General features: G+C 37.6%; 1 protein-coding gene across 36 annotated transcripts in view; it reads left to right on the top strand.

The window, feature by feature from the left end:
- CSNK1G1 (casein kinase 1 gamma 1) overlaps positions 1–18311 on the top strand; it is a 170033-nt gene that overhangs the window by 43842 nt on the left and 107880 nt on the right. For 35 of the 36 annotated variants that reach the window (XR_005381769.1, XR_005381770.1, XM_038580664.1 and 32 more), the window contains one exon: positions 17327–17726. Coding sequence is in view for 33 of the 36 variants with exons in the window: in XM_038580664.1 (XP_038436592.1) it covers positions 17546–17726 (181 nt within the window). In the remaining 3 variants the exon portion in view is untranslated. Of the gene's footprint in view, positions 1–17326; positions 17727–18311 lie in introns of those variants that run through there. The other variant, XM_038580687.1, reaches the window with a different exon arrangement.

Here is an 18311-nt window from a genome sequence, read left to right as displayed (position 1 = left end):
GTGTGTGTGTGTGTATATATATATATATATATATACACACACACACACACATACATATATATGAATATTAGTCATCAAAAGAATGAAATCTTGCCATTTGCAGTGATGTGGATATAACTAGATGGTATTATGCTAAGCAAAATAAGTCAGAATGATAAATACCATATGATTTCACTCATGTGGAATTTAAGAAATAATACAGATGAACATAGGGGAAGGGAAGAAAAAATAAGATAAAAACAAAGGGAGGCAAACCGTAAGAGACTTTTTTTTTTTTTTTTTTGAAAGATTTTGTTTATTTGAGAGAGAAAGCTAGCAAGACAGAGCATGAGCAGTGGGGAGGGGGAGAGAAAGAGGGAAAAGCAGACTGCTGAGCAGGGAGCCCGATGAGGATTTGATCCCAGGACCCTGGGATCATGACCTGAGTTAAAGGGACATACTTAAATGAGCCACCTAGGCGCCCCACGCCCCACTCCCCATAAGAGACTGTTAACTACAGGAAACTGAGGGTTGCTCGAGGGGAGGTCGGTGGGGGCATGGGATAATTGAGTGGTGGCTGCTTGATGTATTGAGCACTGGGTGTTGTATGCAACTGATGAATCACTAAATTCCACCCTTGTAACTAATAATACAGTATATGTTAACTAAATTAAATTTAAATCTAAAATAAAAATAAATGTAAATGTCCTTTGTAAACCCTAAATCCCTTTACATATAAATGTCATTCCACTGCTTTAAATTCTTAAATGGGTGCTTCTTCTTCTACCAATGATCTATAAGAATCCTGAATGATGGACTCCTGCTGTCTTCACCTTGAGAACTATAATCCCCAGTCTTGTTGATCTTCTTCCACCAAGTGTGTGTGGTTTTTTTTTTTTTTTTTTAAACAGGCTGTTCCTCTGTCTGGAGGCTCTGTTCCTAGCTCTTGATAAGGTTGGCTCCTTCTTATCCTTGAGGAGATTCTTATAAATGTGGCTTCTAAGAAAGTCCTTAATTCCCCTCTATCTAAAAGTCTCCCTTTTGACTTCCTCATAATCTTTGTTTCAGCAGGTCTTTGTTTTCTTTTATTCCTGTGATTGTGATGCCACCTCTAGACAATAAACTCTGTGGGCACAGGAACCATATATATGTTGACTTCACCATTACATTCCTGGTGACTCTCCTAGTTTTAGGCACTCACTAAATGTTGGTTGAATTAAGAACTCCACTTTTTTTTTTTTTTTTTTTTATGATAGTCACACAGAGAGAGAGGCAGAGACACAGGCAGAGGGAGAAGCAGGTTCCATGCACCGGGAGCCCGACGTGGGATTCGATCCCGGGTCTCCAGGATCGCGCCCTGGGCCAAAGGCAGGCGCCAAACTGCTGCGCCACCCAGGGATCCCCAGAACTCCACTTTTGAATAGATGAAAGTGCTTTTCCTTTTCCTTTTCCTTTCCAACACCTGGAAATTATGCAGACTCCATCAGTAATTGCTATTAATTCCTTAAAGTTCTTTTATGTAGAAATAATATTTAAAAATGTGTGTAAACAAATATGTGCGTTATGTCCTTTTTTTTAAGACTTCATTTTTTTAGAATAGTTTTAGGTTCATAGTAAAATAAAAAGATACAGAAATTTACCCCTAAATATTCCCCAAACTTGCATCACTCCTCCATTATCATCATCCTCCACCAAGTGATAAATTTGTTATAATTGATGAACCTACATTGACAAATCATAATCACCTAAAGCCTGTAGTTTACATTAGGGTTCACTCTAGGTGTTGTACATTCTGTGGTTTTGGACAAATGTATAATGATATATATCCACCATAATAGTATACAGAGTAGTTTCAGTGCTGTAACAAATGCCCTACTGAAAAAATACATATGAGGAACACGTAACACAGAATTGAGGAGTTAGGAAAAGTTTTTCAGAGAAAGCGACATTTAAGGTAAAGGCTAAAGAGGAACATAAGTTAACTTAAGGGGTCCAGGTTGAGGGCCCTTGGGAAGAAATGAGTAAATTTGATGTTCGTTAACATTTAATGCCAGGAGACGATTGAAGTGAAATGAAAGTGGAGAGGTAAGCAAGTGCCAGATCAGGAAGGACTTTGAGCCACTTAAAAGATTTTACCTTTTCTCTAAGGCTGTTGGGAAGGCATTGAAAGCCTTTGCATTGGAAGATAACATGATCAGACTTGTATTTTAGAAGTTTTCCTCAGGCTGCAGTGGTGCACAAATTACTATTGAGAGGTAAGAGTTGAATGGGGAAACCTGGAGCAAGGAGATCAGTTAAAAGATTGTGTTCTATTCCCTCTGGGAGGATGGTTTCTTTGCCATGTGATACTAATCAACATGGAGAAAGCTTATAGATTTGAGTGTTATTTAAGAACTAAAATTGACAGTTCTTTTGTCTCCTGTTTAGGTTATGGGGTAGATGGTTAGTAGTATGTGCTTTGAGATAAGATCCCAAGGGAAGAAAGTGGGTTTGAAACTTTCTTGGGGAGAAGAGAGTGGTGGGAGAAACGGGAACCAAAAGAGGAGTTCAAAAAAAAAGAGGAGTTCAGTTTCAGTATCTGAATTTTTTTGTGTTTTGGTAGAAAATTGGATGTATGTCTGACTATCTAGATCTCAACCTCAGGAGAAAGATGATAGCTGGAAATATGAATTAGGATGTATCAGCATGTAAGTGAACATATGGATGCTTAGAAACACGTAAGCAGTGCCTGGGAAAGTGTCCTTTACATAATAAATGCTTAGTACATTTAGGTTGAATGAACGTATGACTAGACACCAGTAAGTGGTGTTCAGTGAAAAGAGAGGCTTGAGCCAGTATTCAGAGGAAATGAAACCATTTAAGGACAGGCTGACTAAGGAGCAGTTAGGGGGCCCTCTGTAGCTCACTTGGTTGAGCATCTGACTCTTAATCTCACCTCAGGTCTTGATCTCAGGGTTGTGAGCCTACTTTAAAAAAAAAAAAAAAAATGGAGTAGTCCGAAGGAAAGTCAAAAGAGAGTGACAGGATGAACTCAAAAGGGGAAATAATTTTTATTTTTTTAGAAATAAGTGTTGTGGGTATTTTTTTAATTAAGATTTTATGTATTCATTTGAGAGAGAGAACATGAGTAGGGGGAAGGGCAGAGAGAGAGGGAGCAGCAGACTCCCTGCTGAACAGGGAGCCTGACATGGGGCTCCATCCTCAGACCCTGGGATCATGACCCGAGCTAAAGGCAGATGCCCAGCTGACTGAGCTACCCAGGTGCCCCGGGGAAAGAATTTTTTAAATTAGAGTAAAAGGCCACTAGTGCCAGGAAATCAAAAAGCTAAGGACTGAAAATTGTTTCTCAGATTTAACCTCAAGGGTGTGGTTTACCTGGGGAAAAGAAAGGTGAAAAAATGGTTTGGGGCAGTGGTATTAAAAACCCTGTTATGCAGTGTTCACTAATGAGGAAATAGAAACAGTAAGTGAGGACAACTCTTCAGTTTGTTTTTGAAAGTCCTGTGAGAGAGAGGATGGTAGCTGGACTGGAGGTAATGACCAAGGGATGAGTATTGTCTTATATTTTTAATGGAAATATTTTGAACATGTTTGGTGCTTATTGTAGGAAATCAGTAGAGAGGAAGAGGATAAAGGTATAGATTGAGAGAGATGACATAGTGAAGTTTATAAGTTATTTGCCTTGGGCAGGGGGACCACCTATTTTGTATGCGACAGGAAGAAGATGATGTAAAGATGGTGGTTTTGCAGACATGTTTTGCTGGTTTGTGCTAGAAAATCAAGGGAATTTTTATCTTAAGATTAAAAAAATAACTAAAATAGTATATGCTTATTTAAAATTATAGTTGACCTATGAATAATGTAGGGGTTAGAAGTGGCAGCCCTCCAGTGTGGTTGAGAATTTTCCTAAACTTTTGACTTCCCAAAAACTTAATAGTTTATTGTTGACTAGAAGCCAGACTAATAACATAAGCAGTCAACACAAACTTTGTGTGTTGTATGTATTATATAGTGTTTTCTTAAACTAGAGAAAAGAAAATATTAAGAAAATCATAAGAAAGAGAAAATACATTTATAATATTGTACTGTATTTATAAAAAAAATCCTTGTATAAGTGGACCTGTGCTGTTCAAGGGTTGGCTGTGTTACTATTAACTAAAGTCCATAGTTCACATTAGAATCCAGAATCCATAGAATATGTTACATATTTTATGGGTTTTGACAGGCACAGAATGACATGTACCTACCATTATGGTATCCTACAAAATAATTTCACTGCCCTTAAAATCCCTTCTCCCTTTTCATCCCTTTCTTCCTTCCTCTCCCTGAATTCCTAGCAATCACTGATCTTTTTACTGTCTCCATAATTTTTCCTTTTCCAGAATGTCATATAGTTGGAATCATATAGTGTATAGTATTTTCAGATTGGCTTCCTTCATTTAGTGATATTCTTTTAAGGTTCCTCTGTTTCTTTTCTTGACTTGATACTTTATTTTTATTGCTGAATAATATTCCTCTGCATGGCTATATCATAGTTTATCCATTCACCTATTGAAAGACACCTTGGTTGCTTCCAATTGCTAGAAACATTATGTGAAGGTTTTTTTTTTTTTTTTTTAAGATTTTTTTTTTTTTTATCCATTCATGAAAGACACAGAGATGGAGACAGAGATATAGACAGAGGGAGAAGCAGGCTCCTCATAGGGAGCCCAATGCAGAACTCGATCCCCGGACCCGGATCACACCCTGAGCCAAAGGCAGATGCTCAACCGCTAAGCCACTCAGGCGTCCACCTGAAGGTTTTTGTATGGACTTAAGTTGTCAGTTCTTTTGAATAAGTACCAGGGGTTGCTGAATCATATGGTAAGAATATGTTTAGCTTTGTAAAAAATTGCCAAACTGGGGATCCCTGGGTGGCGCAGCGGTTTGGCGCCTGCCTTTGGCCCAGGGCGCGATCCTGGAGACCCGGGATCGAGTCCCACATCGGGCTCCCGGTGCATGGAGCCTGCTTCTCCCTCTGCCTTTGTTTCTGGCTCTCTCTATCTCTCAGTCTTTCATGAATAAACAAATAAAATAAAAAAAAAATTGCCAAACTGTCTTCTAGTGTGGCTGTACCATTTTGCATTCCAACCAGCAATGAAGAGAGTTCCTGTTTTTCCACATCCTCACCAGCTTTTGGTATTGTCAGTGTTTTGTGTTTTCACTTTTTTTTTTTTTTTAAGATTTTATTTATTTATTCATGAGACACACAGAGAGAGGCAGAGACACAGGCAGAGGGAGGGAGACGCAGGCTCCATGCAGGGAGCCTGACGTGGGACTCGAGCCCAGATCTCCAGGAGCACACCCTGGGCTGAAGGTGGCGCTAAACTGCTGAGCCACCCAGGCTGCCCGTGTTTTCACATTCTAATAGTATAGTGATATCTTATATGAATCTGCAATTCCCTAATGTCATATGATGTTAAGCATCCTTTCATATGCTTATTTGTGATCTGTATGTCTTTATGAGGTATCTGTTCAGATTGTCCATTTTCTTTTTTTTAAGTAAGTGCTACACCCAACATGTTGCTTAAACTCGGGACTCTGAGATCAAGAGTCACATGCTTGACCAACTGAGCCAGCCAGGCACCCCCAATTGCCCATTTTTAAATTGGGTTTATTTTTATTTTCTTCTTTAGTTTCAAGTTTTTGTATATTTTGGGTAACAATCCTTTTTCACACATCTGTTTTGTGAATATTTCTCCCAATCTATAGTTTGTCTTTTCATTCTTTTGACAATGACTTTTGCAGAGCAGAAATTTTTAATTTTAATTAAGTCTAGCTTATCAATTTTTTCTTCCATGGATTGCATTTTTGGTGGTGGATCTGAGAAATTATTGCCAAACCTAAAGTCACTTAGATTTTCTCTATAATGCCTTTTAGTAGTTTTATAGTTTTGTGTTTTCCATTTAGCTCTATCATTCATTTTGAGTTAATTTTTGTGATAGGTGTGAGGTCTGTGTCTGGATTCACTTTTTTGCATGTAGTGTCCATTTTTTCCAGCATCATTTTTAGAAAAGACAGTCCTCCACTGTTTTGCCTTTGCTCCTTCATCAAAGATCAGTTTGATTATGTTTGTGTGGGCTATTTCTGGGCTTTCTGTTCTGCTCCATTGATCTATTTGTCTATTCTTTTGCCTGTACCATACTGTCTTGATTACTGTAGCTTTTTTTTTTTTTTAAGATTTTATTTATTCATGACAGAGAGAGGCAGAGGGAGAAGCAGGCTTCCCTGCGGGGAGCCCAATGTGGGACTCTATCTCAGAACCCCAGGATCACGCCCTGAGCCAAAGACAGAAGCTCAACCACTGAGCCACACAGGTGGCCCAATTATGGAAGCTTTATAGTGAGTCTTAAGGTTGAGTAGTGTTAGCCATCTGACTTTGTTCTCTTTGAAATACGTGTTGGCTATTCTGGCTCTTTTGCCTTTTCATATTAGAATCATTTTGTCAATACTCACAAAATAACTGGCTAAAGGTATGTTTTGTTTTTTAAATGGTAGTACATTTTTTTTCTCAATGGGGAGGTATGAATAAAATGTGAGACATAGAAGGACTGAAAAATGTCAGGTGGGCTTGGCCTTCATTACAGTCATACACAGAAGAATTCCCTTTGGAAGGAATCCAGAAACTAGTTGAACAATTCCTATACATTGAGTGAGGAAAAAAAACCCTCATTGATATGGATAGGAGAGACTGAGACATATTCTTTCTATAAACCCCACCCCCAGCACAGAAATCTATAATTTAAGAGGGCACTCACAACTCCCACCTTCTCCCTGAGGAGTGAAGAGTTTGCACCCAATATCTAGTGTCTCAACATTTGAAATTTCCATCTGAGGGATAGACCCCCCAAATACCTAGCACTGAAAGCCAGTGCAGCTTGTGTCTGCAAACCCAAAAACTATAGCAAACAAACAGTTTGAGTCCTCTGAGAAATCTGCCATGGCCAGCTACTCCCTTCTCAGCTCAGTGCAGAGGCAGAAGACAGAAATGTCCATCTCCTGGTCTTTACCTGAAGGAGGACTGTTTGTATATTTGAAGAGTTGCTGCCTGAGAGTCAGGCTTCTGATTTGGCACACACCTAGGGACCGACCACAATCTTCCATGGAGGCCTGGGAGGCTGGCAGGTGCCATCTTCACGTTCTCCCTCTGGCCCACTGCATGTCATCAGTGTCTCCTTAGAATGATTTTGTACAACCGTCTGGTGCCCTGGCTTCTGTGGCTCCAGCCTGGGGGTGCACCCCTTGATTGCTTGGCTCTGGTAGCCAGCAGGGCTTGTGTTTGTGAATCCCACAAGACTATAGCCCTGCGGGTTCAGTGCAGAGGGAGCCGACTAAAAAGCCCAGCTCTTAGTCTCCCTGAAAGTGATCTACTTTCATACTTCAAAAGGCTGCTGCTTGAAAGTCCAGCTTCTAGTTAGCCTTCATTGAAATGCTGACTAAGATCCTCCCCTGTGGGACATTGACAGGTCTTTTCACATCTGTAACCATTGGGAACCACTAAGAATAAAGAAGGCTTGGACAATCACAGAGATTTAATAAACAGCTAAGAGCTAGGGCCTGGCTGAGCAGTAAGGTTCATCTCCTATAGGAGACTACTCTGTCAAGACTGGGAGAGGTGGATGTTTTAGCATGCACAGAAACCAACAGAGTCAAGGAAAATGAAGAAACAGAGGATATTTTCTGAACAAAAGAACAAGATAAAAACTCAAGAAATGGAGATAAGTGATTTATCTAATAAAGAATTCAAAATAATTGTCATAAAAGATGGTCACTGAGGTCAGAAATCCTTTAGAATTAAAGGAATGATAAAGAATTTTCCAGACAAGGAAGAATTGAAGGAGTTCATCACCACTAGACCAGCCTTATAAGAAATGCTAAAGGGACTTTTTCAAGCTGAAACTAAAGGATCATAATGACTAATAGGAAAACATACGAATGTATAAGTCTCACTACTAAAGGTAAATATATACTTAAGTCCAGAATATTCTAATCTTGTGGTGGGTAAATCACTTCTATAAATCTAGTATGAAGGTTAAGAAAGAAAAGTAGTAGAAAAAATAACAAGCTACAATACTTTCTTAATGGATATACAGAATAAAAATATGTGAATTCAGTAAAGTTGCAGGATACAAAATGGACATACAAAAATCTGCATTTCTATGCACTGATGAACTATCAGAAAATAGGAATTTTAAAAATCCCATTTATCATTGTATCAAAAAATAAAATACTTGGCAGTAAATTTAATCAGGGATGTGAAACTGAAAACTGTGAGACATTGATGAAAGAAATTAAAGAAGATATGGGGCACCTGCAGTTGAGCATCTGCCTTTGGCTCGAGTCATGATCCCAGGGTCCTGGGATCAAGTCCCCCATCAGGCTCCCCACAGGGAGCCTGCTTTTCCCTGTCTCTGCCCCTGTCTCTGTGTCTCTCATGAATAAATAAATAAAATTAAAAAAAAAAAAAGATACAAATAAGTGGAAAGATATTCAATTCTCATGGATTGGAAGCATTAATATTGTTAAAATGTGCATACAGCCAAGGTGATCTATAGAGTCAGTGCAATCTGTATTAAAATTCCAGTGGTATTTTTCACAGAAATAGAAAAAACAATCCTAAAATTTGGGGTATCCAAAATACCCCAAATAGTCTAAGGAGTTTTGACAACAAAACTAGAAACATCACACTTCTGAATTTCAAACTATAGTACAAAGTTACAGTAATCAAAACAGTGTGGTATTGGGGGTTAAAACAGACACAAAGATCAATGGAACAGAGTAGAGATCCCTGAAATAAGCCCATGTATATATATGGCCAATTAATTTACGACAAAGGAGCCAAGAATATACAATAAAGAAAGGATAGTCTCTTCAGTAAATGGTGATGGGAAAACTGGACCCATCTTACATCAGAAAAACGAAGTCGTAAATGATTATAGACTTGAATGTAACACCTGAAACCATGAAACTCCTAGAAGAAAGCATAGAGGATAAGCAACCTGATACTAGATTTGACAATGAGTTTTTTTAGTTTGATATCAAAAGCAAAGATAACAAAAGCAAAAATAAAAAGTGGAATTACATCAGACATCTTATCTTATCTTATTACATCTTATTTTAAAGATTTATTTATTTAGCAAGAGAGAGCATGCACACGAATGGGAGAAGGGACCGGGCTGGTGTATGTGTGTGAAGAGAGATTCCTAAGCAGACTCCATGCAGAGCCCAATTCAGGGCTCAATCTCATGACACTAAAACCATGACCTGAGCCAAAACCAATAGTCTGACTCTTAACTGAGCCACTCAAGTGCCCCAAACTAAAAAGCTTCTGCATGGCAAAGGGAGTCATCAATAAAATGAAAAGACAGCCTACTAAATGGGAGAAAATACTTACAAATCATATAACTGATAAGTGGTTAATATCTAAAATACATAAACAATTCAAGCAAGTCAATAGGAAAAAAATCTAATTAGAAATGAGTAGGGGAACTGAAAAAACATTTTTCCAAAGAAGACATACAGGTGGCCAACATGGGTATTGAAGGATGCCCAGCATTATTAATCATCAGGGAAATGCAAATCAAAAGCAAAATGAAGTAACACTTCACACCTGTTAAAATGACTGTTATCAAAATGATAGGAAATACCAAATGTTGGTGAGGATGTAGAGAAAAGGGAACCCTTGTGCACTGTTGGTAGAAATGTAAATTGGTACAGACTGGGGAAAACAGTAGCAACATTCCTCAAGAAATTAAAAATAAGAGATAACTGTATCCCTATGTTTATTGCAGCATTATGTGCAATAGCCATCACATGGAAACAGCTAAGTGTGCATCAGCAGATAAATGAATAAATAAAATATGATAAATGTATGTAACACCCACACATGCACACACAAGGATATTATTTAGTTATAAAAATAAATGAAATCCTGCCATTTGTGACTGTGGACCTTGGGGTTTTATGCTAAGTGAAATGAGACAGAGGAAGACAAAATACTATGTGATGTCAAATGTATGGAATCTAAAAAATCTGAACTCAGAACAACAGATTAGTGTTGCCTGAGGTAGAGATAGGGGTAGGGGTGGGTGGGGTGGAGGTTGTGAAGGTGGTTAAAAGGTAGAGTAGTCCCCCACCTTATCTGCAAGGGGTAAGTTTCAAGACCCCCAGTGGATTCCTGAAATCATGGATAGTGTAGTATCCTATATGTCCTATATTACATACCTGTGATAAAGTTTTCCCTATATTACATACCTGTGATAAAGTTCAATTTATCAGTTAGGCAGAGTAGGAGATTAACAACAATAATTGACAAAGTAGAACAGTTATAACAATATACTGTAATAGATGTTAATGTGAATGGTCCTGCCTATCTTACTGTACTATATCCCCCCCCTTTTTTTTTAAGATTTTATTTATTTTTTTGAGAGAGAGAGAGAGAGTACAAGTAGCAAGAGTGGCAGGGAGAGGGAGAACCAGGCTCCCCGCTGAGCAGAGAGAGCCAGATTCCGGGCTGGATCCCAGAACCCTGTGATCATGACCTGAGCCAGACAAGGCAGATTTCTTAACTGGCTGAGCTACCCAGGCACCCCTCCCCTTTTTATTCTTGTGATGATGAGATGATAAAGTGCTTACATGATGAGACAAGTGAAATGCATGACACTGGCATTGTGCTGTAGCCTTAGGCTTTTTATTGACTTTCTGGTGGTTTGGCAGGAGGAGGATTATCTGCTCCTGGGTGGTAGTTTACCATAGGTAACTGAAACTAGTTAAGGGGGGACATGGGGAAACTCCTATACAAACTTCCATTTGTAAGATAAAAAAGTTCTGAGGATGTAATGTACTGCATGGTGACTATAGTTAATACTATATTTTATGTTGGAATTTACTAAGAGCATGGTCTTAAAACTAATCATTAGATGAGAATAGACTGAGCTGTGAGGGGTAAGGTGGTAGAATGGAAAACATTTAGGAGACATTAATAATTGGAATTTGTAGAAAAGAGAAACAGTATCAGGACCTGTAAACAGTGTTCTTCCCTTTAATAATAGCACTTTTGTATTGTGGCTAAAGTAAATCAATTTTGGCCATTTGTTAGGTTAATTAAAGTGATGTTCTTACTGTGTCATTTTTTTCTTTCCTTTTTTTTTTTTTTTTTTTGCCCACCCCCACTCGTTTTTTTCTTTTATGCTAAAATGAGTTATGAGACTTTTATGTGTCCTTAAAGTGTCCTTTAATTTTTTTATTCTGTAATTTTGAGGGTCTTTTAGCACACATAGAAGCATTTGCACACATGCAGAAACCCATTTTTACTCAATATTTACTCAGTACCTTCTTTCACTGTGATACTGCTCTTGAAACTATCCTATGTTCTAAACATCAGGTCAGGCTTGATCTCATTCTTTGAGGAGCTTACAGTGAGAATTTCAGGGATTGTTGTGTATACTGTTGGCAACCTAACACAAGGAGAATTTTACTCTAGGCTCTGGGAAGAATTTTCATCCTTACCGAAAAACAAATAAACAATGAGAAAGTCTTTTGCTATTGCCCTTTCGTTTCTGTTTTGGATACTGGTGTGAGAAATGATATATGAAACTGAAACTTGTGACTAAGAGGCTGTAATAAGCCTTTGCACCAAAGCCAGTATGTGGTAGATGAAGGAACAGCAGAAGAGTTTGGTCATTCCAGAGATACTTCAAACATAAACTTACCATACGACCCAGCAGTCCTACACCTTAAAGCAATTTCATCCTAAGTTATATCAGAAGAGAGAGATTTAGAACGCTATCTCTTGTCTTGACTATCACCAAAGGCTGTGTGTGTTTTAACTTTAAAATTTAATTATTTACATGCCTCATTTTGATGGTGCCAGTATATGAGAATCTGAAATCAAAGATAGTAATTCAGTAATTTATTTTCTCTTAGTAGATTCACAGCTATAATTCTTTAAACATTTTCTGTGGTGGTTTTATAATGTGACTCAATTTTTTTTTTAATTTTTTTTTTTTTTATTTATTTATGATAGTCACAGAGAGAGAGAGAGAGAGGCAGAGAGATAGGCAGAGGGAGAAGCAGGCTCCATGCACCGGGGGCCTGACATGGGATTCGATCCTGGGTCTCCAGGATCGCGCCCTGGGCCAAAGGCAGGCGCCAAACCGCTGCGCCACCCAGGGATCCCGTGACTCAATTTTTTTAGACTTCATGCAGCTTCTCAAAATACGTATTACATAAAGCAATAAATTCACTTTAGTAATTTCATTCATGATAGAAGACCATGCCTATTTCCTCTGTAAAGCATTTGTTGCTGCCTTAGAGTGACTTTGAGCCAGATGAACCCTTGGTTTTGGCCTATTTCTTTTGTATGTTGGCTCAGAGTGGTAGTTTCTAGAAACCTAAGTTTCTAAGGTATCTTCTAGAGCAGTCTGTGAAGCAAAACTTTTCACTGACCACTGTTGAAGATAGCCATCTGCTTCAACTCTATCATAAACCAGCAGATTTGGCATCAGTTCCCTACTCACGATTTGATGAATTAGATTTAAAAAATTTTACTTTTAGCAATAATTCTTTAGCCTGCTAAAAAGGCCTTATAATTTTCCAGCCAAGAAAGCTATGTGGATAAATCTGCTTTTATTCACAAAGTGTGGCTTTATTAATGGAGTGATGCCTTCTGGGAAGTGTTAAACCATTTCCTGAAATGAATTATAACTTTTGATTACAAAGAATATATGGAGTGTTATACTTGAAAAAATATCTTTCCTCTTAATTCAGGCATGCTTAAATTCATAGAAATTATTAGAATTAAGCTTCTTAAGGAACTTGCTGGCGTGATTCTAAAAATTTATCATAACATATGTTTAATAAATAAGTTACAAGTAATTGCCAGATAGCTTATTTACCAGAAAAAGAAACCTCTCCTTATTGCATTTATGTAATTTCTCTCCCTCCTTCCTTTAGTTGACATACAATACTTTGTTTCAGGTGTACAACATAGTGATTTAGCAATTATATCCATTATAAAATGCTCACCACAATAAGTGTAGTTACCATCTGTCACCATATAAAAGTACTACAATATTATTGACTACGTTCCTTATGCTGTACTTTTCATCCTTGTGATCTACTTATTTTATAACTAAAATTTTGTATCTCTTAATCTCCTTTGCCTATTTTGCCCCCTCCTGTGTGGTAGCCACCAGTTTGTTCTATTTATGAATCTGGCTTTTTGTTTGTTTATACATTTGTTTTTTTAAGTAGGCTCCACAACCAGTCTGGAGCCCAGTGTGAGGCTTGGGCTCAAAATCCTGAGATCAAGACCTTAGCTGAGATCAAGAGTCGACTGAGCCACCTAGGCACTCTTTTTGTTTTGTTTTTTTAGATTCCACATATAAATGAAATACAGTATTTGTCTTTCTCTGTCTGACCTATTTCACTTAGCATAATACCTTCTAGGTCCATACATGTTGTTACAAACTGGCAAGATGCCATTCTTTTTAGTGACTAATATTTCATTACACACACACATACACACACTACCCATCTTCTTTATCCATTCATACCTATTGATGGACATTTAAGTTGCTTCCACATCTTGGGTTTTGTAAATAATACTACGTAGACATAGAGGTGCATATATCTTTTCAAATTAGTGTTTTTGTTTTCTTCAGGTAAATACACAGAAGTGGAATTACTCGGTCATATGGTATTTCTATTTTTAATTTTTTGAGGAATCTATTCTGTTTTCCGTAATTGCCACACCCATTTACATTCCCAGTAACAGTATACAGGGGTTTCTTTTTCTCCACATCCTTGCCAACACTTATTATTTCTTGTCTTTTTTTTTTTTTCTTAAGATTTTACTTTTAAGTAAAATGCTCCATGCTCTGTACTGAGCATGAAGCTTGAACTCACAACCTTAAGATCAAGAATTGCATGCTCTACTGACTGAGCCAGCCAGGCACCCCATTTCTTGTCTTTTTGATACTACCTATAGCTATTCTGATTAGTGTGAGGTGATCTCATTGTGGTTTTAATTTGCATTTCCCTGATTAGTAATATTGAGCCTCTTTTCATATCAAGACAAGCAGATGCTTGTCTTTGAAAAAAATATCTATTCAGATTTTCTCCCCATTTTTTAATCAGGTTATTTGTTTTTTTGGTTTTTTGTTTTTTTGGGTTTTTTTTGGCATTGATTTGTGTGAGTTCTTTATATATTTTGAGTATTAACCCTTATTGGATATATCATTTATACATATCTTCTCTCATTCAGTAGATTGCCTTTTTGTTTCATTGATGGCTTCCTTTGCTGTGCAAAAGCTTTTTAGTTTAGTCCCAATAGTTAATTTTTTTTTTTTTAAGATTTTATTTATTCATGAGTGGGAGAGAGAGAGAGAGAGGGGCAGAGACATAAGCAAAGGGAGAAGCAGACTCCATGCAGGGAGCCTGATGTGGAACTTGATCCCGGGACTCCAAGATCACGCCCTGGGCCAAAGGCAGGTGCTAAACCGCTAAATCCACCCAAGGATCCCTAGTTCAAATAGTTTATTTTTGCTTTTGTTTCCTTTGCCTAAGGAGACAGATCCAGAAAAATAGTGCTTAAGGCTGATAACCCAGAGTTTACTGCCTATGTGTGTATGTGTGTATTTAGGAGTTCGGTGGTTTAAAGTCTTACATTTAGATCTTTAATCTGTTTTGAGTTTATTTTTGTGTATGGTGCAAAAAAGTGGGCTTTCCCTCCTCTTTTTTTTACTGTTAAAAAGAATAAGGATAAATCATATAGTTTGTCTTTTATTGCTATCTTTGGAAGTCATTTTTTATTATTTTACTTTTTAAAGATTTTATTTACTTGAAAGAGAGAGTGAGTGAGAACGAGCTAGAGAGCACAAGCAGAGGGAGCAGCAGAGGTCAAGGGTAGCAGGAAGCCCGATTCGAGACTTGATCCCAGGACTCTGGGATCATGACCTGAGCGGAAGGCAGATGCTCAACCAACTGAGCTACCCCGGCATCCCTGGAAGTCATTAAAAAAAAATAATAAAGTTAAAGTATAACTTAATGTTTACCTTGGATGTTCTATTTGACCTGGTCCTTGAACTAACTTTTTCATATGTCATCTGCTAGTAACTGAAAATAAATAATTTAATATCCTTGTGAAATGGAAATCCTAAGTATTCTGTTTTAACACTAGTGAATTGAAATGAAATAATGCTAGCTTTTTTGTAGATGAATTCTAAGAGTTTTTAGGGTTAATCAGGATTCTCTTGTACTATTTTATGTAAATATTTGGTTATGTCATCAAAAATCTGTTTCTGTGAAACAAGATCATCATAATTGTTACTCAGTATTAAGTACCAATTATATACAAGAAACTAAAGGAGATATGGCAAGATCTCTAACTTCAAAAGCTTATAATCAAATTGAATATTAAAGTACATATCACTATTATCTGGTGCGTGTTAAGTGGCAAATGAACACATAGTATACACAGTGGTGCTCCAAGTTTTAATGATGAATTGGTTATAAAAGGTTTCACAAGGGACATAGGATGTGAGTCAGGCCTTTAAGACATAAGAGGCTATTCTAGGTATAAGGGCCAACAGTGGATCCTCCTTGTGTTTGTGTGGTAACTATTTTTTGTTTTAGGTTTTTATTTATTTATTTGAAAGAGAAAGAAGAGAGGGACAAGCAGGGGCGAGGGACCGAGAGAGGGAGAAGTATACTCTTCGCTGAGCAGAGAGCCTGATGCAGGACTCAATCCCAGGACCCTGGGATCATGACCCAAGCCAAAGGCAGATGCTTAACTGACTGAGCCACCCAGGTGCCCATATGTGGTAACTTTTTAATACAAGAATTTAAGTAAGGAGTTTAATATTGAAGGGACTCCAGTGACAAGCTAAAGAGTTTGCAGTTGGGAAGTAGAAAATAGTTTTGAGCAATGGGTGGTGATAAATAAAGGATTTTGAAAAATTTAATTGTTCAGTTAGTTTGATTTCTGAAACGAGGTGCCACATACTAGTAGTGTTAAATATTATTCATCTTTCGTAATTATAGATTAGATCATGCTTATGTCCCATGCATAGATTAGAAAATTGGGATATCTTAAATTAGTATCTTATACTTACATCCTTTTCTCAGCTGAACACGATTTTTGACTTTGCAGATTTCTAACCTGGCAAGTACTGTATGTTTTTCTATTACATGCAAGTATATATGGATAATGAAGGCTGTATGTGATTACTCTACCTAATGTTTCGTGAGTTTAAGTGCAATGGAGAAAGTTAATGACCAGCATTATAAAAATAACCTCCATCTGTTAGAGTGAGCACATATGAAAAATATGAAGAGTAATAGATAGTACAGTTTTCCAAATCTTATAAATGAAACTATTACACTAGTGATAGTTTATGAAAATTTGGGAGTTAGCTGAATACTCAAAATTGTCTGGATAGGTTAAGATACATCTTTTTCCTGTCCTCAAATTTATAAGGCAAGGGAAGAAAGAATAGGCTGACAGTTTCTCATACATGGACACATACATCGGTTCAGATAGGACTACCTAAAACATTTTATTTCCCTTTTCTTACTAATACTATTTGAAGGACTTTTAGTTAACAACAAAGATAATTGAAGGATATTAGATACAGTTACAAAGCTTTAGTCTAGGACTGCTTAGTACCACTAGGGTTTTGGGAAGTCTTTTATAGAAGTCTGTGTCATCAGTAACTTGTTTTCGATTATGTTGTTGATGTCTGTGCTTGATAAATGGTGGGGATGGAGGGAGATGGTAGTAAGTAGCCTCCGTCCAAAGTTAAGAGATTTCAGTTGTCCTCAGTTTATTTAACTACGCTTAACCCCACTGTATCTTTCTGTTGGCCAGTGATGAAAAAGGGAGCAAATAGCTTTCTTGTGGGTCATATGTACAGTACTAGAAAACAGAATTTATTTATGTATATATGTATGTAAATAGGCTCCCTGCCCAACGTGGAGGCCAATATAGGGCTTGAACTCATGACCCTAAAATCAGCAGTCGGTTGCTTAACTGACTGAGCCACCCAGGTGCCCCAAGGACAGCATTTTATATTAAAGGCTTGTGTGTTCCCTTAGCTGCCATGGTCTGGCGCTTACTGAGCTTATGTTACCAGATGAATAACTAGCCCAGATGGTTAAACTGTTGGAGAATATAAAACCAAAACCCATTTCAGGAAACTATCCACTTTGTTCATTTTTGGATAGGATCCATTCTAATTAGTGGTAACTTTCTGAATTTGTTTTAAAATTTAATTTTTAACTCTATGTTTTCTTGATTTTTACCTAGGTTACAAAATATCCTCCTGTGCTTGAGATCCACAGACTACATGTCCTACAAGAACAAATCAATGATTTTTCATCTCGTGGAGATACATTAGAAACATAAATATGGTGCCAAAAGATCTCCTTACTTTTCTCTGACTACGGTTTATTTGGACATACTTTTGTATTGAAGAGAGGTATACAGACTGAGGCTACTCGTGCAGAGACGCTGTCGTGTAGGATCATGGACCATCCTAGTAGGGAGAAGGATGAAAGACAACGGACAACTAAACCTATGGCACAAAGGAGTACACACTGTTCCCGACCATCTGGCTCCTCAACATCCTCTGGGGTTCTTATGGTGGGACCCAACTTCAGGGTTGGCAAGAAGATAGGGTGTGGGAACTTCGGAGAGCTCAGATTAGGTAAGAACTTGATTATATCAGCAGCTTCCTCCACCACCACTACCACCACCACCACCACCACCACCACCACCACCACCATCAGCTATAATTAGCTTTGGTGTGTTTTAAGACAAGCAGTTATAATTTCATGAGAAATTATTTTAAGTAGGGCCTGTCATTATAAAAACTAAAGAATTTGTGAAGGAGACTAAAGTGATTATCAGTTATAATTGTATCCTGGGTTCACCTCTGTGTGTGATAGGCTTGTAAATTTACCACCAATTCTGAGATTTTATGATGTAGAGAGATCTGCATACAGATATCAATAAAATGAAAATTTTGATATAATTGGTCTAAAAGGTACAGCCTTAAAATCTTTTTAACAAACTTTAGGTGACCTAGGTGTTGTTAGTCCTTGAACCATACTCTGAGAAGGGAGTAAGGCCTTACACTCTACCCCTGATAGGGGGTAAATCCTTACGGAATAATGCCTAGATTTAGTCTGTAAGGATATATATCCTGTTTAGAGAGGCTTTCCAGCTGATAATATGTTTGCATTTCTTCCTGGAAATACCAACATCAGGATTGAGCTAGAACTCCAGGGAG

Source organism: Canis lupus, chromosome 30, assembly GCF_011100685.1.
Source record: "Canis lupus familiaris isolate Mischka breed German Shepherd chromosome 30, alternate assembly UU_Cfam_GSD_1.0, whole genome shotgun sequence".
NCBI classification, from domain to species: domain Eukaryota; kingdom Metazoa; phylum Chordata; class Mammalia; order Carnivora; family Canidae; genus Canis; species Canis lupus.
Note: the sequence above shows the minus strand (reverse complement) of the source record. Positions and strands in the feature narration are given on the sequence as shown.